At 47.4% G+C, this 20,488-nt stretch overlaps 1 protein-coding gene across 1 annotated transcript in view; it reads right to left on the reverse strand.

Moving 5' to 3' along the window:
• Nucleotides 1-20,488, reverse strand: part of DGKQ (diacylglycerol kinase theta) — a 123,164-nt gene that overhangs the window by 88,796 nt on the left and 13,880 nt on the right. The window contains exon 2 of the mRNA XM_066604481.1: nucleotides 7,325-7,404. Coding sequence (XP_066460578.1) covers nucleotides 7,325-7,404 — 80 coding nt within the window. The remainder of the gene's footprint in view (nucleotides 1-7,324; nucleotides 7,405-20,488) is intronic.

A 20,488-nucleotide genomic window follows, 5' to 3' on the forward strand; every position in this document is an offset into this window, starting at 1 on the left:
GTGGCGGTCCCATTGCAGAGCCCCCTATTGATCGCTAGAACGAGAGGGCTGCAGTGCTCACCTGAGCACCGTGCCCCATCGGCTGCCTTCGCTACTCTTAGGCTGCTTCTGGCAGATGAAGACGGACTTCTAGGGAGTGTATAGAAAAGCAGCGAAGACAGCTGATGGGGCACAGTGCTCAGGTAAGTGTTGCAGACCCCTCATTGTAGGGATCAGCCGGGGTCTCAGCAGCGGGACCCCACTGATCAATACTTTTCATATGTCTATATAACATATCACAAATTAGCTGAAAGTGAGAAAAGTGAGAATCTGAACCCTTATCGATCAGTCTTATGTGTGACGATCGGCCCGTGTGAAAAGACGGTCACTCATTTATGAATGGCTGCCTGTTTACTGTGGGCGATCCCCGGCCGCTCCGCCTCCATTCGCTAGCGATGATCGTTCCAGTATAGCACATGAACGACCATCACTAGGATGACTGTCTGACATCAGAGCCCGACAGATCGTCTCATGTAAAAGCACCCTACGGCCTTATTCACACGGACGATGCATTTGTACGCCGGCCGCATCACAGCTGAAAATCGCGTCAATGAAGAATAGCCGCAACGGAATCCTGAGATTAATTAGCATTTTGTAGTCAATAGGTCATCGCAAGAATCCGCTCTTTTCTCACTGTACACACGTTAAAAATGCTCACTGTTGCCCTCATCCACTCCCAGCTCAATTATTGCAACTCGTTGCTGATCGGCCTCCCCTGCACCAGACTCTACACTCTCCAATCCATCCTGAATGCGGCAGCCAGGCTCATCTTCCTGTCCAGCCGCTACTCGGACGCCTCTGCCCTGTGCCAGTCACTGCACTGGCTGCCCGTTAAATACAGAATTCAATCTCGCTATCTTCATCCACAAAGCCCTCCACAGCGCAGCGCCCCCCTATATTGTATCCCTCATCTCAATACATCACCCAGCCCCTGCTCTGCTAACGAAACCAGACTGCGCGCCCCTTTAATTCGAACTTCTCATTCCCGCCTCCAAGACTTCTCCAGAGCAGCAGCGGTCCTCTGGAACGCACTACCAAAGGCTACCCGAGCAATCCAGGACTCGCAGAACTTCAGGCGTGCTCTAAAAATGCACCTCTTCAGGTAGGCATACCGATACCCTAAACAAACCCCTCTGTACTCCGCCTGATAACATGCTCCCTTACTTACTGACTGCAATCCCTGCTAGCCACCATAAACCGCTCCTGCAGTCATAATGATCCTGCCGTCACATGGCTAAATGTCTGACCATTGTCTATGTGTATATCACCCCTCACTCTCCACCTCACCATACCTGCACATCTCCAGCCCTTTACCTTCTGTATCACCCCATTATTTGTAGCATGTAAGCTTGTTGGAGCAGGATCCACACCCCTATTGTCTCCATCAGCTGACTACTATGCAACCGTGGTTCTGTAATGTTTGTACTTTTCTCTTTCTGTATTCCCCCTGTCTATGTAAGCGCTGCGGAATATGTTGGCGCTATACAAAGGATGGTGGATGATGGGGTGGGTGGTGGATGATGGGGTGGGTGGTGGATGATGGGGTGGGTGGTGGATGATGGGGTGGGTGGTGGATGATGGGGTGGGTGGTGGATGATGGGGTGGGTGGTGGATGATGGGGTGGTGGTGGATGATGGGGTGGTGGTGGATGATGGGGTGGTGGTGGATGATGGGGTGGTGGTGGATGATGGGGTGGTGGTGGATGATGGGGTGGTGGTGGATGATGGGGTGGTGGTGGATGATGGGGTGGTGGTGGATGATGGGGTGGTGGTGGATGATGGGGTGGTGGTGGATGATGGGGTGGTGGTGGATGATGGGGTGGTGGTGGATGATGGGGTGGTGGTGGATGATGGGGTGGTGGTGGATGATGGGGTGGTGGTGGATGATGGGGTGGTGGTGGATGATGGGGTGGTGGTGGATGATGGGGTGGTGGTGGATGATGGGGTGGTGGTGGATGATGGGGTGGTGGTGGATGATGGGGTGGTGGTGGTGATGATTATGATTATTCCCCCCAAAATGCTGCTACTGAAAAATACAACTCATTCTCCATAAAAAGCTATGGCTTTGGGCTGGCACAGGAATAAAAAAAAAAATAGGAGAGGGGGGGGGGGAAATCGCCTGAAGGCCAGAATAGGTCATATCTTTAAGGGTTAATTGCTTTTTTGACAAGTTTTTGCCCCTCACTTCCTCATGTTTCAGCCCATGCATCGTATTGCTTTGTTGTAGTCGGTGTGAACTCTCTATAAGGCTCTTTCAGCAATTTTAAATGCTTGTAAAAAACACTAAAAACTTCAGCATTTCTTATTTTAAAATATGCATTTTTCTGCCATTTTTCTCCTCTTCCTCAGATCCCAGGTGAGTTGACCCCACTGAACACCGATGAAGAGGGGCAGCAGCCCTCATCAATAGTTCTGTACAATGATATTCTGGTTTGGCGGAAATCCCTAGTCATGTTACAAGGCCGCCTGTTAAAAGGTCAGATACTCACTCAGCAGCTACCATTCCAACAGGTGGCGCCGTAGAGCACTAATCCATCACTTATTTGCATGGCTCTAATTCTACAGAGAAGTCTACGGGAAAATATCACACAGTCAAAGCTTGCAGCCACTGACCACCACAAAGTGAAACACTGTGCATTGTAGTTTAGTACTTTTCATGTGACTTTAAAGGGTTTCCTGGGACAATACGACTGATGATCTATCCTTAGAATAAGTCATCAATAGTTGATCATCCAGGGTCTACCGCGTGGGATCGTAACCGATTAGCTGATTGCTCGTCCGCCGACAGAGCCATAAATATACAGGGGTTGGAGAGGAAGCCGCTGCTCTGACCCATGTGTAGTGGCCGGCACTTGTAACTGCAGGCATGGCTTCCATTGATTTCAATGAGAGCTGCGCTTGTAATTACAAGCAGTGGCCACTACACAGGGGGTGGAGCCGTGGCTTCTGCTCCAACCTATTTGTCTGCAGCGATCTCAGCGGGCGCACAATCAGCTGATCGGTCCTGAGGATAGGTCATCAATAGTATTTTCCTCAGAAAACCCTATTAATGGAGAATGCTACTACTTGTATTCTAATACTAACTAAAACAGAATTGTCAGGGGAGATGAACGGCTCTCTTCATCCTTGCAAGGATAGAGTCACACTATGGGGGCAAATTTATTAAGGAGGCTGCCTGAGACTTTTTTTTTTTTCAAAAACATTCTCCATGTAACATCACAAACAGGCATATACTCATCTCTCCTGGCGCCCCACTGCTCCGCATCTCTCCTGTGACGTCATGCTTACAGGCTGCAGCAGCCTGGGACGTACCTCTGCACAAACACGGGGCAGAGGACCGAGCAGTGGAGCGGGAGATGGGAGAGGAGAGTATATGCCTGTTTGTTATGCTGTTGCATGGGCAACATGTTTTATGGAAAAAAAAAAAACCTCGAACCACTGCTTTCAGACGGGTGCTGCATACACCAGTCTGCTGGAGTAAGATGCCGAATGTATTAAGAGGCCAACAGTTCCTAATATAATGTGGACTAAATTATTTACAGTAGACATTAAGCTGTCACCTTGCATAACAATACAGAAACAGCAGCACTGAGGGAGCGTAGTCCTTCATATAGGATGGGTCTACAGGGGTGTGTAAGGGGGCCATATGGTGGGCAGCAGATGGCAGGCAGGGCGTCCCAACAATAATCAGTCTTGTGCTTTTACACAGGAACGAGCATCGCTGAGTGAATAGAGGCGAGCGCCAGGGATCGTTCCAGCCCGCCCGCCTCCATTCACAGTAAGCAGGCAGCGGTTCAGAGTGGATACCGCCTGTTGACAGAGAACGGTACATCCTTCAGAAACCGGACGACGAACGAGAAGTCAACAACCTTTAGATACACGTATATCTGGTTGTCCACAGTACACCAGGGAAGGGACTGTGTTTAGTATGAGGCCGGGCTGACATGGGGGGACAGGATTCCACATTTAAGAGGCCCGCAGCGAATTCTGGCTGGTGACTCTGCTTACCTTACCACGGCAGCTCACCGTCAGTCATGCTTAGTACAGTTTTTTGTTTTTTTAAAAGTTTCTATTTCCCGCACGTTGCTTAGCAATGACGCGGGTACCTGCTGCCCATACGCGGGTACCTGCTGCCCATACGCAAAGTTAATTGCATATAGGCAGCGGGTCTGATAGCCTCCATTGACTCGATGGAGGGCGTCCGTGTGGAATCCATGGCAAAATAGAGCATGCTGCGATTTTATCTCCGCTCGAGGAATACGCAGTTCGCATATGTGTGAGCGAAAAAGCAATTTTAAATGCTTTTCAGTGCCCGCACTTTGCCACAGATCCTCCATGCGGATTCTGCAATAGGAATCCGCGCATGTGAGCCTAAGTAAGAGTTGTAAGGCTGGGTTCACACAGGGCGGATTTGCCGTGGAAATTCCGTGCAGAATTTCGCTGCGGAAAATCCGCATGCGGCTGCTAATCCCGGGATTAGCCAGCCATGTGGACGAGATTTTCCAGAAATCTCGTCCACACGGGATGGCAAATCCGCTGCGGCTAAGCCGGCAGAAGCCGCCGCTGCGGTGCGGATTTGCCGACAGCAGCATGTTCATTTTTTTCCCCGCTGCGGCCGCGCTCTCCTCTATGGGAGCGCCGGCCGCAGCAGAAGAGCGAGGTTTTGAAGCAGCGGTTCTCCCAGCAGAAATCTCACGGTTTTTCGCTGCGGCCAAACCGCGAGTTTTCCGTCGGGAATCCGCCCCGTGTGGACCCAGCCTAAGTGTGAAGAGACCTACAACAATCCAAAAAGACTACTCCATTTATAATTACAAAATCAGTGGGATCAGGGGGGGTCTAAAACAAGAATGGCGTAGCACAAAACTAAAGACATAGTTACAAAGTAACATTGTATAAAGATGCAAACATCGGCAACTAGGATCAGATAAGAGAAGTATGTGAGATAAGTAAATATGCGATTCCACACCATGTTGTAACTCGGTGCAGAAAAACAGCCAATAACAAAAGTACATGTCCGAGTGCAATGGAGCAAAAGTGTGAACAAAACTACACTGACCGCCCCGCCGGACCACTCCGACGGCAGCCATCCGTGAATCTGAGCACGCTGTACAAATACATACAATATGGTGGAACTAGAAAGAAGAAATACTTCACACAGCTGTCTGGGTTTACAGATGGCATTCTCAAGGACTCCAACGCCATCACATGACCACTCGGAAAGGTACTTCTGTGACTAAAATAACTTTGAACTGAAACCGCAGACGCTTAAAACAATAGGAGAAATGACAGGCGCACCTGATGTGCCTTATTAAAGCAAGCAACTTATAGGTCCCCAATCCGCCTGCAGGCCCTCCTGACAGAGACGATTCATCACCCTCCTAGCTAGAGGTGACCCCATTGTTCTTTGGAGATGCTATCCTGGATTTCATTTCTGCGTGAATTAATAGATACAAGAGGTCACAGCCCAGGTCCCCGTGTCGGCTCGAGTCCACGACAGACACACAGGCCCCCCTACCGCCTGCAGAGTCCCTTCATGATGCACTTGGGAAGTTGCCCGATATGCCACTACAGTTTAAGATCACATTAACCTTGTATTGCAATTGCTTGTAGCTACTGCTGTTCGACCGGCTTGAGAAGTCTTTGAAAATCAAACCAGTCAACCAATGACACCTGCCAGGGGCTTCTAATTAAGAAGACCGCTCCGGAGGCAAGTAGTCATTCAAGTCTGATATAGCTCACATAATATATTTGACGGCATTTAAAAAAAAAGTTGAACTAAAATTTAAAGTGAACCTGCCAACTTTCCTGACTTGTAAATCCTTGCCTCTGCCACAATATAATAGTCCAAGAGAACTCTGCTCTGTCATTCCCACCAGAAATGTATGAATAAACGGACAACAGAGAGCCAACTTATTGGGAGGTATCCCTGTACACGGACCAATCAGTGCTGGCTCTGCAGAGTCACCCCCCTTTGTCACTTGTCAACGTATTCAAAAATTTCTAGACGGAATAAACACATCATGACCCAGAATGGTTATTCCATAAGAAATACAAGTGTTTACTGAAAAAGCGACATTAGGAAAATCAACAGGTCATCTTTGAAAAAGTTGTCCCCCTAAAAATGTATATGTATATATAATAACATATCTATGTATACGTACACATACATATATTTATGGTTAAATCCATCCCATAAACATTTTTTGTATTCACACTAATTAAAAAATTATATCTAACCCCAGACATTACAGGACTAATATTAATATATCACCACCTGCTGTTTCTACTCAATAGCCTTTCTGTGTCCATAAAGGTGGTCGCACATGCTCAGTCTTGCTTCTCTCTCTGCTGGGTACATGGAGGGATCCCTAGTGTGATGAGCCAGATGCTTCTGAAGCTCCAGGGTCGTCTTCGCTGGTCAACCTTTGTCTAAAGGTTTTACCATATATCGGTTGGCTTAGCTGGCGTCAGAGTTTTGGCACATGTTGTCATGTTTAAATGGGTTTCTGACACAAATAATGTTTTTATGCTTTAGCAGCCATTGTTCCCTGGTGTGCCTAATGGACCCAGGGAACCCACGGTTTAATGGCTGCTAAAGCATAAAAAGATAATACTTACCTGTTCTTCTGTTGTTGTTGACATCGGGGGGGGTCATCTCCCAGCAGGCGCTGTTCCTCCTCTTCTGTCTGCACGAGCCGCGCCACTCCGGGATCGCGCGCATGCGCAGTGGAGAGGTGCCCTCTGACAGGAGTCAGGACGGGCTGCGTCTCCACTGCGCATGCGCAGCACTCCGGAGTTCAGCAGGACGGACGGGCCGCCCACAGCAAGCACTGTGCGGTCCGTCTGTTCACCTCGGAAGTGCCTGACGGACGGACCAGAGCAGGAAGCAGTCTTTTTGACCGCTCCTGCTCTGCTTTAAAGGCACAGAAGAAGATGCCGGCTGGAGGGGACATGCCTGGCGATCGGGCCAGGCCAGGCAAGGTGAGTACAATTTTTTTTTTGATGTCAGAACCCCTTTAAGCCAAGCCCCTTTTTATACACCCTTGTGTGAGGCGCAATAGATTTCTCTTTTAGGTGTATTTTCCTTTCATAGATATAGGTCTAGAGCATAATTCAAAACAACGCACCAGAAATGCCCCACATTTTGCACATTCGATAACAAGGTCTAGGTGGAAATGTCAGGTAGGGGGTGGGGGTGGGGGGGGGGGGGGTGGACTATTTGATCCAAAATTGGTCAAGAATATCTTTTGGAAGATAGAAGCATGACAGTTTTTTTCATTACTTACTCTTACTAGACTTGGAGCTAAGCAACTGCAAAGGGTCTTCACATGTTTTAGGCACTTTTCATGAGACATAAAATTGCAAACTGCAAAGAAAAAAATAAATACATAAGGAAACAGAACGCAAAATACATCAATACCATCTGCACTTAAGTCATTAACATCAATGATGCATACGTACGTCTGTGCATATAAATTGATCAACAGCAGCAGCAGATTTCTCGATATTCACACCACATTAATCTTTTACTTTTATTAGATCATTTAAAAGCTTATGAACAAAACAAATGATTAAGATTACAGTCACAACACGGCAGGGGTGTAGCCAGGAGGGCCTGCTGGGGAGTTGGCTTACTGAGCTATTGGCTGTCCCATTTCTAGCTGTTTTCAGCTCCGTACATTGTACAGAGGTCTAGGATGGTACTGCAGGCCAAGTCCCATTGAAATGAATTACTTGCAGTACCAACTTGGGCCACTACACAATGTACGGAGCTGTCCGAAATAAGTGGGAGAATCCCTTTAAGCTTAAATTGCCACTGTGCTAGAAAGTAATGTATCATTGGGATCAACGGAATTTCTTAGTGTTGGTTTGATGGAAGATGGCAACGAGGAAAGATCTTAACCTTCGGTTAGGCGCAACCAGTTTGTCAGACACAGCGCGCCCATTTAGCTTAGTCTTCCCACGCTAGGCAGCGTCGGCGACTGTCGCGTCTAGTAGCTGTCCCTTTTTACTTGCCCTTTATAACTATGTTGTCTGCAGTACTGACAAAGCAGTAATTGCTTAGGTGGTGTATGTCATTGCTTAAGACATTACTACTGCCACCCCCTCTGACATGTCTCACCGATATATGTTGTCTTCAGGGGTTCTGAGATGAATATAACCTATGAGGAGGTCACTACTGACTGCGTCCTAGGGACCGTCCAATCACGTTGGCGCACGAGACAAGCCTACATTTACTTTTGCTGATCCAGTCATGTATATACATGCCCAGGACCCCTGCTCAGGCACATTTAATAAGCCCTTTTTGCTGCCGGGACGAGATGACAAACACAAATAAATCCTGAATTTTAAATAAATACACCGGATTATAACAATACAGTTGTATACGTTGTATAAGTAGATACCTGCCACTTTACAGTGATGGACGCCTTCATGCAATATTGTATCAAAGCGTAAGGTTTTGTAGAAAATGTATCAAGTCATGATTAAAAGTCTGAGCCAAAGAGAGCTTGGGACATACGAGATCTTCCTTATTTGCATATATTCCTCAGAGGAGACGATAACCCTCCTGACCCACGTCACAGGCCTGTCGCCTACTACACTGATGAGGGGCAAACACCCCAATACAGCTGCCTGTGTATGGTTTGCAGGCTTGGGTTTCAACTCTCAATCATTATTTTAAAAACTTGTTTAATGGGTCTGACTTTGATTTGAAGGAGTGCTGCCATCCAATAGGTGGCGCTGCAGAGGTATTGTTCCATCTTCCTTATCTGCATAGATTTCCCAGGAGCATGCATGACCTTATAAGTCTTCTCACTCCCCTCCTAGGTGTCTCCACACACCTTCTAGGTGCTCTCCTTAAGGGGAGATGGTACCCCTCCCGACCTTATAACCATATAAGCTCAAGACGTACAGAGTTCCTCCGTGGCGCTAACTCCATTTATCTTCACATTATCACCAAAAATATCTGTGACCCGAATGCTGATAGATGGTCGAGTCAACAATGTGCACATCAGGCGTGGGTGTGATTACATACGCATCTGCTCATATTCTCACCCTTCACTAGAAATAAAACTAATAATCCCCATGCATGTGACAATCTGCTTCCCACACCGCAAATCGTAACGCGGCCTGTTTACATGGAAGGATCTGCAGCACAGACACGATCAGGATCAGTGAGAATAACGATTGATCGGTCGCTGGACGCGGCTACACCTTACTACCACCCAGCAAAAAAACACCTGACCTAATGACTAGGGTGGCTTCCCATCCAGATGGAGGTTCCATCAGAGATCCAGCTGTACCAACAGCACTTTTTCTTCTGTCCAAAGCCGAGCATAAAGCGGGCAGACGCCATTATAGTCAATGGAGTCTGTTCGGTTCAATCCTGAGACAGAGCCATTCAGCCCCAGGGATCCCCCATTCCTGCTCCCGAACGGCCGCTTTCACACCTGCGTTCCGGGTTTCCGTCTCTCCACTCCGTTTTTGGAGGAGAGAGAGCTTAGTCTCACACGACCGTATGGGTATAGCAAAACACGCCTGCGCAATACGCTGTGCCAATCTCCCATGGGCGGCCATGTTACCGCTCACACGAATTACTCGAAATACGCGCACAAGAAAAACCACAACACATTCTATGTTGGCTCGTATTACGTGCGTGTAAACGCCGAGAAAGTAACATGGCGATTAGTGGCACGCAGCCAGTACGCAGAATCACTGCCACGAGTTACATTCGAGTGAGCCTGGCCAAAGAAAGAAAACAGATTCATTCTTTTCCCCATTGATTTCAATGGGGTTAAAAAAAAAAAAAAAACACGGAAAGGCTTCCATTCTGTCAGGTTTCCATTTTTTTTTCCGGAAGGAAAGATAGCGCAGTCTGCGGCATTACTTTTCCTTTGGCAAAAAACAGAAAGCTGACAGAAGAATGGAAGCCTTTCCGTTTTTCTGAAATCCCATTGAAATCAGTGGGGAGAGCATTTTTTTCAGTTTTATTTCAGTTGCTCTCCTCCAAAAACAGACCAGAGAGATGAAAAACCCTGAAGTGACCCCAACGCAGGTGCGATGACAGCCCACAAACTAGAACTGCGTGCCCTTCTCAGGTTTAGCGATTAGCTCGCTGTAAGCCGTCACGCCTCCTGCCGTGTCGCAAGCCTCATCAGCCAGGTAGAATGTCCTCATCAGGTAGCAGAGTGTAGTTTCCTCTTCCGCTGCTCGCAATACAGGGAGATTAGGTTTACTAATGACACCGGCGATTCATCCATCATGATTCATGGCGAGGGAATGGCTGCCGTCACCGGCGGGTCGGGCTCAGATTTGCTCAGCTATTTTTACATGCCGTGAATCATTACAATTAGCGTAACGGTCTCTCTGACAGCTCTGGGATGTTGAAACGCTCTACTATTTTTACACCCTAATATGCGGTGTCGCAGTTTATGAATATAATTACACGCCGTATTTAGACATGCGGAGATTCCTGCTGGATGGACGACACGTGGGCTGAAGCGCTGAGGCGCCAATCTAGTTGTTAGGACAAAGGCAAAAAACGATAAGCGGATACAGTACCGGTGCGATATTCCAAATCTCGCTAAATTCATCTATTTAACACTCCTAATTAAAAATGTCACATGTCTAGTGATCACATGACTCATGTTAACGAGTCTCAGCACACCGCACAACAATTCTTTTTCTGTTCCACATAAACGGCTATTCACGTGATCATCACCAATCAAGATTACAAGTTACTCCCATCTACTGGCTGATGAGGGGGTCTCAGAATGCATGGAGCGCTGGCTGAGTATGTGCGGTCAGCGCTCCACTCATTTCAATGGGGCTGATGGAATAGCTGAGCGCTTGCCGCTTTGGCATCGCCACAATCCCATTGGAAGTGAATGGAGCGCTTGCCACATGAATGTTTGGTGCTCTATTCAGTCTCCTCCTCACTGCAGAGGGCGGGCAGTAACCCCACAGTGAGGACTTGGACATGGGACCCCCATTCTCAAGATCGGCGGGGGTCTCAGCTTGTTTTTCCTCTTCTGTGGATGGGGGTTAACGTGTAACCTTGGGACATCCCCTTTAAGCGATCACGCACACTCGCTTTATTTACTCCCAAATCTGACCGATTGTCCATTTATGTAAATAGGCCATTATATAAAATGTAATTTCAAAGCTGGGGTTTTATTTATTCCGACCCCAATAATAAATGTTTATTATAGTACACATAAGATCTAAAGGCGCAGAAAACAAGACAAACCCAGCATCCTTGGAAACTTTATATAAGGCCTCATGTCCACAGGCGGGACAGATTCTGCATGTGGGAGCCCACAGCGTAATCCAACCCTGCCCGTGGCGAGGACCCTGCCTACCTATCGGGGTCTTCTTTTTTTTTTTTCAAACACCTGCTTTTCAGCGGAATCCGCAGCCTGTCCTGCAGACGCGCCACAGATCGGATAGCTTCCAGTGACTTCAATGGAAGCCCTCCGTGCAGGAGCCGCAGCAAAATGGAGCATGCTGCGATTTTTATCCACAAGCGGAAACCACAATTGGTTTCCTCTTGTGGACATGAAGGATCGTTTTAACATAGCATGCTCTAGAGGCTTATTGCTGCGGAATCCGGAGAGGAACACCGGCTCCAGACTCCGCAGCAAAAATCCTCCCGGGGACATTGGGTCTAAGGCTTTATTGTAACCTCTTTATAAAAGGATTCAACTGGGGATTATCCCATATAAACAAGTTCTAGTCTATCCACGGGATACGGGATTACTGGCTAATCCCCAGGGGTCTGACCATGGAGTCTCCCACCCATCCCTAGAACTAGGGTCCAAAGCATCCCGCAATGACAGCAGCGGCGCTCACACCTGCCCACCGTCATTCCATTTATAACAGATCCTGTACTCCCCTCTTTGGGCTCCCGACTGTGTCCAGCGCCGCAGCTCCGGAACTCCCTTCTGACATTTATAGGCTGAAGCAGCCCGTGGTATGGGACCTTACAGGCTGCTGCAGCCAATCACAGAGCCTAGTGCTCGATCTCCAAACTCTGTCATTGTGGACGTCCCGTACCACAGGCTGCCTCAGTCTATAATGTAGGAGGGGAGACCCAGAGCTGTGGTGGGGGCTGCACACTGTGGGGAGCTGGGAGAGGTGAGTATAGGATTTTTTATTAAATTTACACATGGATAGCCGGTTTAAGTAAAAATTACATAACTGACAACCCCATTAAGGGTGAGCTTAGACGGGGCATAATTTTACACCATGGACAAATCCGCATGTCCTACATGCTATCTTTTGGGGTACCAGTGTTCAAGAATATTGTTGTAGACGGTGCTATTCTTGCCTTCAAATAAGGGAGATGGAGCAATACCTCTGCAGCGCCACCTATTGGAAGCCAGAAACCTACTGCTCACTGATGAGTGGTAAATACCCCAAAAGAGCTATCTGTGCATGGATTCTGGCTAGGCTTTTAATTCCCAGTCATTGTTACAAGGCTTGTATAAAGAGTCTAACATTGACTTCCAGGAATGCTGCCTTTCATTAGGTGGCGTTGCAGAGGTATTGTTCCAGCTCCCTTATTTGTATATTACCCATAGGAGCATGCATGGCCTTATAAGTCTCCTCACTCACTCACCTTCTAGGTCCTCTCCCTAAGGAGAAAAGATAGCGTTCCTGATTGTTGCCTTCAGAAATTCTAGAAAGGCCGATAGAAACCTTGATAAAACTTGTGGCTTTGCCAATAAGGAGAGATTACTACTAAAGGGAGGCACAATCCTCTATAATGTATTATAGAGGTATGCTTTTAAAACTTTTAAAAAAGAGAACCTATAAAGCAGTTTTTTGTAACTAAAAACAAATGCTATTAAATTACATTTTGAAACGGGATTAAAAAAAAAACAAACAAAAAAACACAACTTAGGCCGCCTGCAGACGGGCGGAAATCCCACAGCGGGATTTCCCGCGGGATTTCCGCCACTAAAAGCCTGCATAGGAGTGCATTACAATATGCGCTCCTATGCAGACGGCCGCGGTTTGGCCACGTGAAATGTCGCGCGGCAAACAAACCGCGGTATGTCCCATTTCTGTGCGGGGCTCGCAGAGCCTCGCACAGAAACGTCACTCACCCGGCCGGCGGCTCCGGTCTGCGCATGCGCCGGCTGCCCGGCAGTCGGCACATGAAAGAGCCGAGGCCGCCAGGCGCGGGTGAGTACGCGCTCCTCCCTGCAGGCGCTTAGCGGGTCTGGTCCCGCGGCGAGAATTCTCGCCGCCGGATCCGACCCGCCCGTCTGCAGGCGGCCTTAAAAAGAAAAAACAAAAAAACTTTTTACTTTCTGCCGATCATTCAACTTACCCGGCTCCCCACAGGAGTTGGGTACAAATGTCCAGCAGCGGACCTTCTTAGAATCCCATGGCCCCTGGCAACAGTGTTAAACCCTCGACTTTTGTTTTGCTAAAGAGTTATTTCACATGACAACAGCCAGTTAGATGGGAGCCCCCCAGTGGCCGGCGCTGTAGCAGGATCCTCCACACAAACTTCATAAGCACAAGTTTGTGGAAAAGTTAAAGGGGTTGTCCCGCGCCGAAACGTTTTTTTTTTTTTTTTTTTTCAATAGCCCCCCCGTTCGGCGCGAGACAAACCCGATGCAGGGGTTTAAAAAAAAAAAAAAACGGATAGTACTTACCCGAATCCCCGCGCTCCGGTGACTTCTTACTTACCTTGCGAAGATGGCCGCTGGGATCTTCACCCACGGTGGACCGCAGGTCTTCTCCCATGGTGCACCGTGGGCTCTGTGCGTTCCATTGCCGATTCCAGCCTCCTGATTGGCTGGAATCGGCACATGTGACGGGGCGGAGCTACGAGGAGCAGCTCTCCGGCACGAGCGGCCCCATTCAGAAGGGAGAAGACCGGACTGCGCAAGCGCGTCTAATCGGGCGATTAGACGCTGAAATTAGACGGCTCCATGGAGACGAGGACGCCAGCAACGGAACAGGTAAGTGAATAACTTCTGCATGGCTCATAATTAATGCACGATGTATATTACAAAGTGCATTAATATGGCCATACAGAAGTGCTGAACCCCACTTGCTTTCGCGGGACAACCCCTTTAAAGACCATTTACATGCAAACGGACCGAAAACCCAAGTCATTTTACCATACATGTGAACGTGGTTTCCAACAACCCATCTACACGTAAAGCAAACCTGTGAAGAATGCCAGCGCCCCCAATCTGTCCGAATATGGTGTACATATTTCAGCTGATTTCACTGTTCTCGTACCATAAAGGCACACAAGTGAAGTTCTCATAAAGGGATAAGAGATTTCTCGCACCTGTCCTCCTAGAATCCATTCTCTCTGATTTACAACCTTTAAGCCACACTAAACAGATTTACTGGAGTGGAATCAAGCAAAGAAAAAGCATAAACGAAATTGTGGCTTTGGTTTACCCCTCCTGTCCACCGATTACCTAAAGCTTTAGATTATCTCCAGTGTATCGGAGTAATAACACATACGGGCGGCCGGCCAGGCACTCTGGTGAGTAGGTTTGGTTTTGTAGCTTTGAGCTGTTTCTGGACTTTTTTTATCCCCTGCCTCCTTCTTCTGAGGCCTCCATCACACAGGGGATCCGACCCCGTACGGCCGGTGACCCACCGCTTACCTGGCAGGTTTCTTCTTTATCTGTGCTGTGGAAGTGCCGGCTGTCACGCATACACAGTGCAGATAAAGCAGCGATAACGTGGAGCCCGCAGCCTTTTCACGGAAATGACTGCAGAAGGGAAGCGTGATGGACGGCTTGCATTGACTTCAACAGAAACGGAACAGGTTCCTTTTTCCGGTCGCGAGCGGTAATCACAGTTGATTGTGTGCAGGAAGTAGCGATTCTCCATAGGAGGCCATGGGGGGCATTTGCTGCAGAATCCGGGGACAGCCGCCGGCCTCGGATTCCGCAAATCAAATCCGCCCGTGTGCAGGAGCCCTTAATGAGGTCATAAGAAGTTGAAGTATTCATATTACATGTCCTTTTGTTCAGGTTTCAGTGACGCATCTGAGACAGTTCTGTAATACAGGTGGGCAACGGAGAAGTAGCCCGGTCTGACAATACTGCGACAACAACTAGCAAGTGGATTGTTTTTTTCAAAGATATATTGATTTCCCCACGTTACTACATTTTAATAAAAAGAAAAAAAATATTAGAGACTGGACCCAGCAAGCTGGTGTATGACGAACAGGTTGGCCAATGCCTAAATTACTGCACATGGTTGTTGACTGATTGCTAGAGGACTTTGGGGCTCGTTGCTGTACTTCATGGCAGATGAAGCTCGGTTTTATTTATCACAGAATACGAGGCAGTGGTCCACTGAAGACCCCACCGGACCCCACCGCACCACCAGAGAATCGACATTTATTGCGCAGTGTCAGGGACACGGAGAACCCAGTTTTCTTTGAGTCAACATTGAATACCGCAGTTTATCTGGAGACGCTTGAACAGTTTTACGACCGACTAACACTAGAAAAAGGAATGTACTGCATTCTCCAACAAGATGGGGCGACATGCCACCCCTCCCGCGACTCACTGGCACGGGTTCATGAATAGTTTACAGAAGAGCGAACTGTGAGCAAAGGGGTCACAGCCACCATGTTCCTTGGACTTGTCCACGTGCACCAGATCTGCTGTGTAAATATACCCTCAGGCCTCATTAGAGGGCCGTTAGCGCTCCGGACACGTCTTAGCATCTGTGTTCCCCATGAAATCATTCTGGAGCACCTTTTCTTAGAACTCTGTATTGTGCAGCTCTGTTATTCCTCCGGCTGAGAATGTTTTTTTTACTTTTAGGCTGCATCCCCACGGGCTACAAAGTCATCGCTGCCCTGTGAAGCCCATGGTTTCCAATGGCTTCTTTCACGAGTGATGTTTTGTAGTCCGTGCAGATACAGCCTTAAGCCAATGGTCATGAATATTTGTTACTTTTCAGTTTTTTTGGTTTAATATTTTTTTTTAATTTAAATTAAAAACTGAAATTTCCAAGAATTAGCAGTTAAAATATTAGGCCGGCTCCACTATATTTCACCAGACCCCAACGGAGAAATAAAACTAGAGATTCGGCTTTCGGTTTACAATTACATGCAAACAGTTTGTGTATGACTCTCCAACCGCGCAGCTGGTAATCTTCAGCCAGTAGCGGTAACTGGAACAGGAAGACATTTCATAAAGTGTGAAAGGTCACAGATGCCAACCATAAAGCAAAACGGCAAGTATTTAACTGGTAGAGCAAGTATTTCTCTGTGATTGAACTTAGATTAGAACCATCCCATAAAGGGTGTCCTTCACCCTACTGACCCGAGTATGCTACTGCAACTGTGTCAAGTGCCACAAAACTACCCTCCGTGCTTCCACGAAGACCTCAGGCGGATCGTTCTTATGAGAAGTTAGAGTACAGAACGCTAAGTATGTAAGGAACACGGAAGTTAGCTCCTTAAAGGGGTGTCTCAACATATAAAGTTTTCTGCCATCCAGCCACTGGGATCCCCATCGATCCCCAAGGTTCCCACGTGAATGGAGTGGAGGATATAAATGCGTCCCACGGGCCCATTCATTTCAAGGACAGTGCTGGAATATCCACAGCAATTACAGTATAGGTCATGTGGATGTAATCTGAACAAATCTCATTCGCATGGTATGGAAATAAAAATCTAATTACATTCTGCTTTTTGCAAGATTCAGCCCTATAAAGTACGGGTTATTGCATTTGTGATAACAAATTTATATTATATTTATATTATATATATATATATATATATATATATATATATATATATATATATATATATATACATACACATATACACACACACACACACACACACACACACACACACACACAACATTCATACGTCGAAGGCTCATGGCCGGATAATCGCTGTGGCATCTGACCGCAAATCCCACAGCAATAGCTATCCATAGACATGCTATGTTACAGATTCCCCCCTGCCCACGAGCAGAAATCAACTGTGATGTTCCGCTCACGAGGGACAATCACAGCATGTCCTATTCATCACAGTAAATCACGCGAATGGCTTCCGTTGCAGTCAGTCACTCTCGCCATGGATCCGGAGAGGTAAGTATGGGGTCTCTGATATAAGTAATTATTGCAGAAAACTGACCTCCTCGTAGGGAGGCTCTAGTACCCTGTTGTACCGCCTCTAGCTTGGATACAAGATGTGATACGGGTGGCCATGGAGGCTCTAGTACCCTGTTGTACCGCTTCTAGCTTGGATACAAGATGTGAAACAGGGTGCATGGAGGCTCTATGGAGGATTTTTATTTTTTTATTTACTAGAGCGCCTCAATGCCCGCCCATAACACATCTTGCATCCAAGCTAGAGGCGGTACAACAGGGTACTAGAGCCTCCATGCCCGCCTGTATCACATCTTGTATCCATGCTAGAGGTGGTAAAACGGGGTACTAGAGACTTCATGCCCTCCGTATAACTAGTTGTTCCACCTCTAGCTTGGATACAAGATGTGATACAGGCGGACATAGAGGCTCTAGTACCCTGTTGTACCGCCTCTAGCTTGGATACAAGATGTGATACGGGCGGGCATGGAGGCTGTAGTACTCTGTTGTACCACCTCTAGCTTGGATACAAGATGTGATACAGGCGGACATAGAGGCTCTAGTACCCTGTTGTACCGCCTCTAGCTTGGATACAAGATGTGATACAGGCGGACATAGAGGCTCTAGTACCCTGTTGTACCGCCTCTAGCTTGGATACAAGATGTGATACGGGCGGGCATGGAGGCTGTAGTACTCTGTTGTACCGCCTCTAGCTTGGATACAAGATGTGATACAGGTGGGCATGGAGGCTCTAGTACCCTGTTGTACCGCCTCTAGCTTGGATACAAGATGTGATATGGGCGGGCATGGAGGCTGTAGTACTCTGTTGTACCACCTCTAGCTTGGATACAAGATGTGATACAGGCGGACATAGAGGCTCTAGTACCCTGTTGTACCGCCACTAGCTTGGATACAAGATGTGATACAGGCGGACATAGAGGCTCTAGTACCCTGTTGTACCGCCTCTAGCTTGGATACAAGATGTGATACGGGCGGGCATGGAGGCTGTAGTACTCTGTTGTACCGCCTCTAGCTTGGATACAAGATGTGATACAGGTGGGCATGGAGGCTCTAGTACTCTGTTGTACCGCCTCTAGCTTGGATACAAGATGTGATCCAGGCAGGCATGGAGGCTCTAGTACTCTGTTGTACTGCATCTAACTTGGATACAAGATGTGATACAGGTGGGCATGGAGGCTCTAGTACCCTGTTGTACTGCCTCTAGCTTGGATACAAGATGTGATACAGGCAGGCATGGAGGCTCTAGCACTCTGTTGTACCGCCTCTAGCTTGGATACAAGATGTGATCCAGGCAGGCATGGAGGCTCTAGTACCCTGTTGTTCCACCTCTAGCTTGGATACAAGATGTGATACAGGCAGGCATGAAGGCTCTAGTACTCTGTTGTACTGCATCTAACTTGGATACAAGATGTGATACGGGCAGGCATAACTGTATAACTGTTAACTGGGTGAAATCTCTTCAAACTTGTCATAGTGGTCAACAAGTTCTACACAAGCGTAATAGAGGTCCCTGCACACCTCAGGCACAGCCGAGGACCCGACCCGCTCCTTCTTAATAGTAGGAGCGGAGGCTTAAACCCCACTCTGTATTTTTCCTATTGACCAGGAGCAGAGCTTGGTCCTTAAGGCGTTAAAAACCAGTGTGGTATACATATGCGATATGTCACGCAAATCCTCAGGCTTCCAATTTTACAAGGAGGCAAACAAAAGACTCACAGATTACCTTTTAGGTCATTTTCTACTAAAGTTCTGACTGCCCAGCTACTACTGTCTCTGGGACATCGTCCTAGTAATGTCTTATTAGAACTATAAAACAACTGAAGAGCATTCAATAAACTTAAGAGCCGCATTCACCTCCTATAAACTAATGAGACAGCCGACCAAGTTCTGTTGATACCCAGACGGCTATTTTTGGTCATTATATCAACAAATGTGAACAGCTGGAATTGACAACTACAAACTCGACGTACACATCATCAGCGTAGGCCGGGCTCAACAAGCCAACAGCGCTGCTAAGGGTCACTTAACATCAGCGCTGGAGGTTCCAAACAGACCCCATTCTAGTCAATGTCGTCCGTTCTGCACCCTCTTAAGTCTGTTCCATGCAGACAGCTTTCTGCTCCCCAACAGAGCAGGAATGCAGAAGCCTTTGGCACTGATGTGATCAGCCCTTATCTGTACCCTGAGGACTAATAAAGAGCAGAAGTGCTCATGCATGCGGTCGTATGCATACAATTCCTAAGCCGGGCTGATACACATCTATGGGAACATGTAAGAGGGATGATGAGAACTTTCTCAAACCCCCCACATGCGTCCAGTTGGATCTTTATATAAAGGGTATGCCTAATGAAGAGAAAAATAAATCTGAGAGACCCCCACAACCCTAAAGAGAAAAAAAACTCAAACTCATTCGCAAGGTAGGGGTCCTGCGAATGGAACATCAGGATACCTCTCTTCCTCTTCCATCCTTCACCACATGAGGGTTAAAGGTACCCCCATGTGGCCAGCACTCTCCCTCCACACGCTACCGTTGGAAGACTATGGAACTTTAACCACACCTTACACTCCCTATTTATACCTTTCATACCCACGTGACATGACAAATAGTTACAATTTCCAGACATATCCCAGACATTACCTCTTACATGCTGCAGCTGTGCAATACACATAACTAAAGACAAGACAATTTGCACAGAGCATCTACATAAAAGACATGACATGTATGACAGTTATGGAGGTGCCAGATATATATACACCTCGGGCCACTACAGTTCCCCCTACTTAAAATACAAAAGATATGAGGCAAGTGGAATGAACATCACTTCCTCTGAAAAAGAGAATACAACACTGATGCAGTACTAGAGAATAGAGATGGGCAACTGGCAGGAAAACAAGAGACAAGTGGAATGACCATCACTTTCTCTGAAAGGAAAACAAAAAAACAAAAAAAACACCCCGTGAAGGGTGGTAGCTCAAGGCATTACCCCCCTATCCAGGACTAGAGGATGAGGTGAAAAGGATGCCCCGTCTATTGAGACAGATAGGACGGTGGACAGACACTGGGGGGTAGTCTCGACTTTCGCACCCAAGTTCCTCAAACAGTTGATCATTTCAGTTACTGGCAACAGTCAGAGACTAGAACTTTACTTTTAGAGATTATAACTTTACACACCAGTGCAAGAAGAACAAGTTACAGAGGTCAGGGAGAAGAACACAGGATGACACTGGGCCTACAGTCCACATTATCTGTATGACTCACACACACCGAAGGTGGACACAACACTCCGCTGACACTCACTTGTGGTTAGTAACTTGAACACTGTACA

The sequence above is a fragment of the Eleutherodactylus coqui genome, chromosome 5, assembly GCF_035609145.1.
Source record: "Eleutherodactylus coqui strain aEleCoq1 chromosome 5, aEleCoq1.hap1, whole genome shotgun sequence".
Taxonomy (NCBI): Eukaryota; Metazoa; Chordata; class Amphibia; order Anura; family Eleutherodactylidae; genus Eleutherodactylus; species Eleutherodactylus coqui.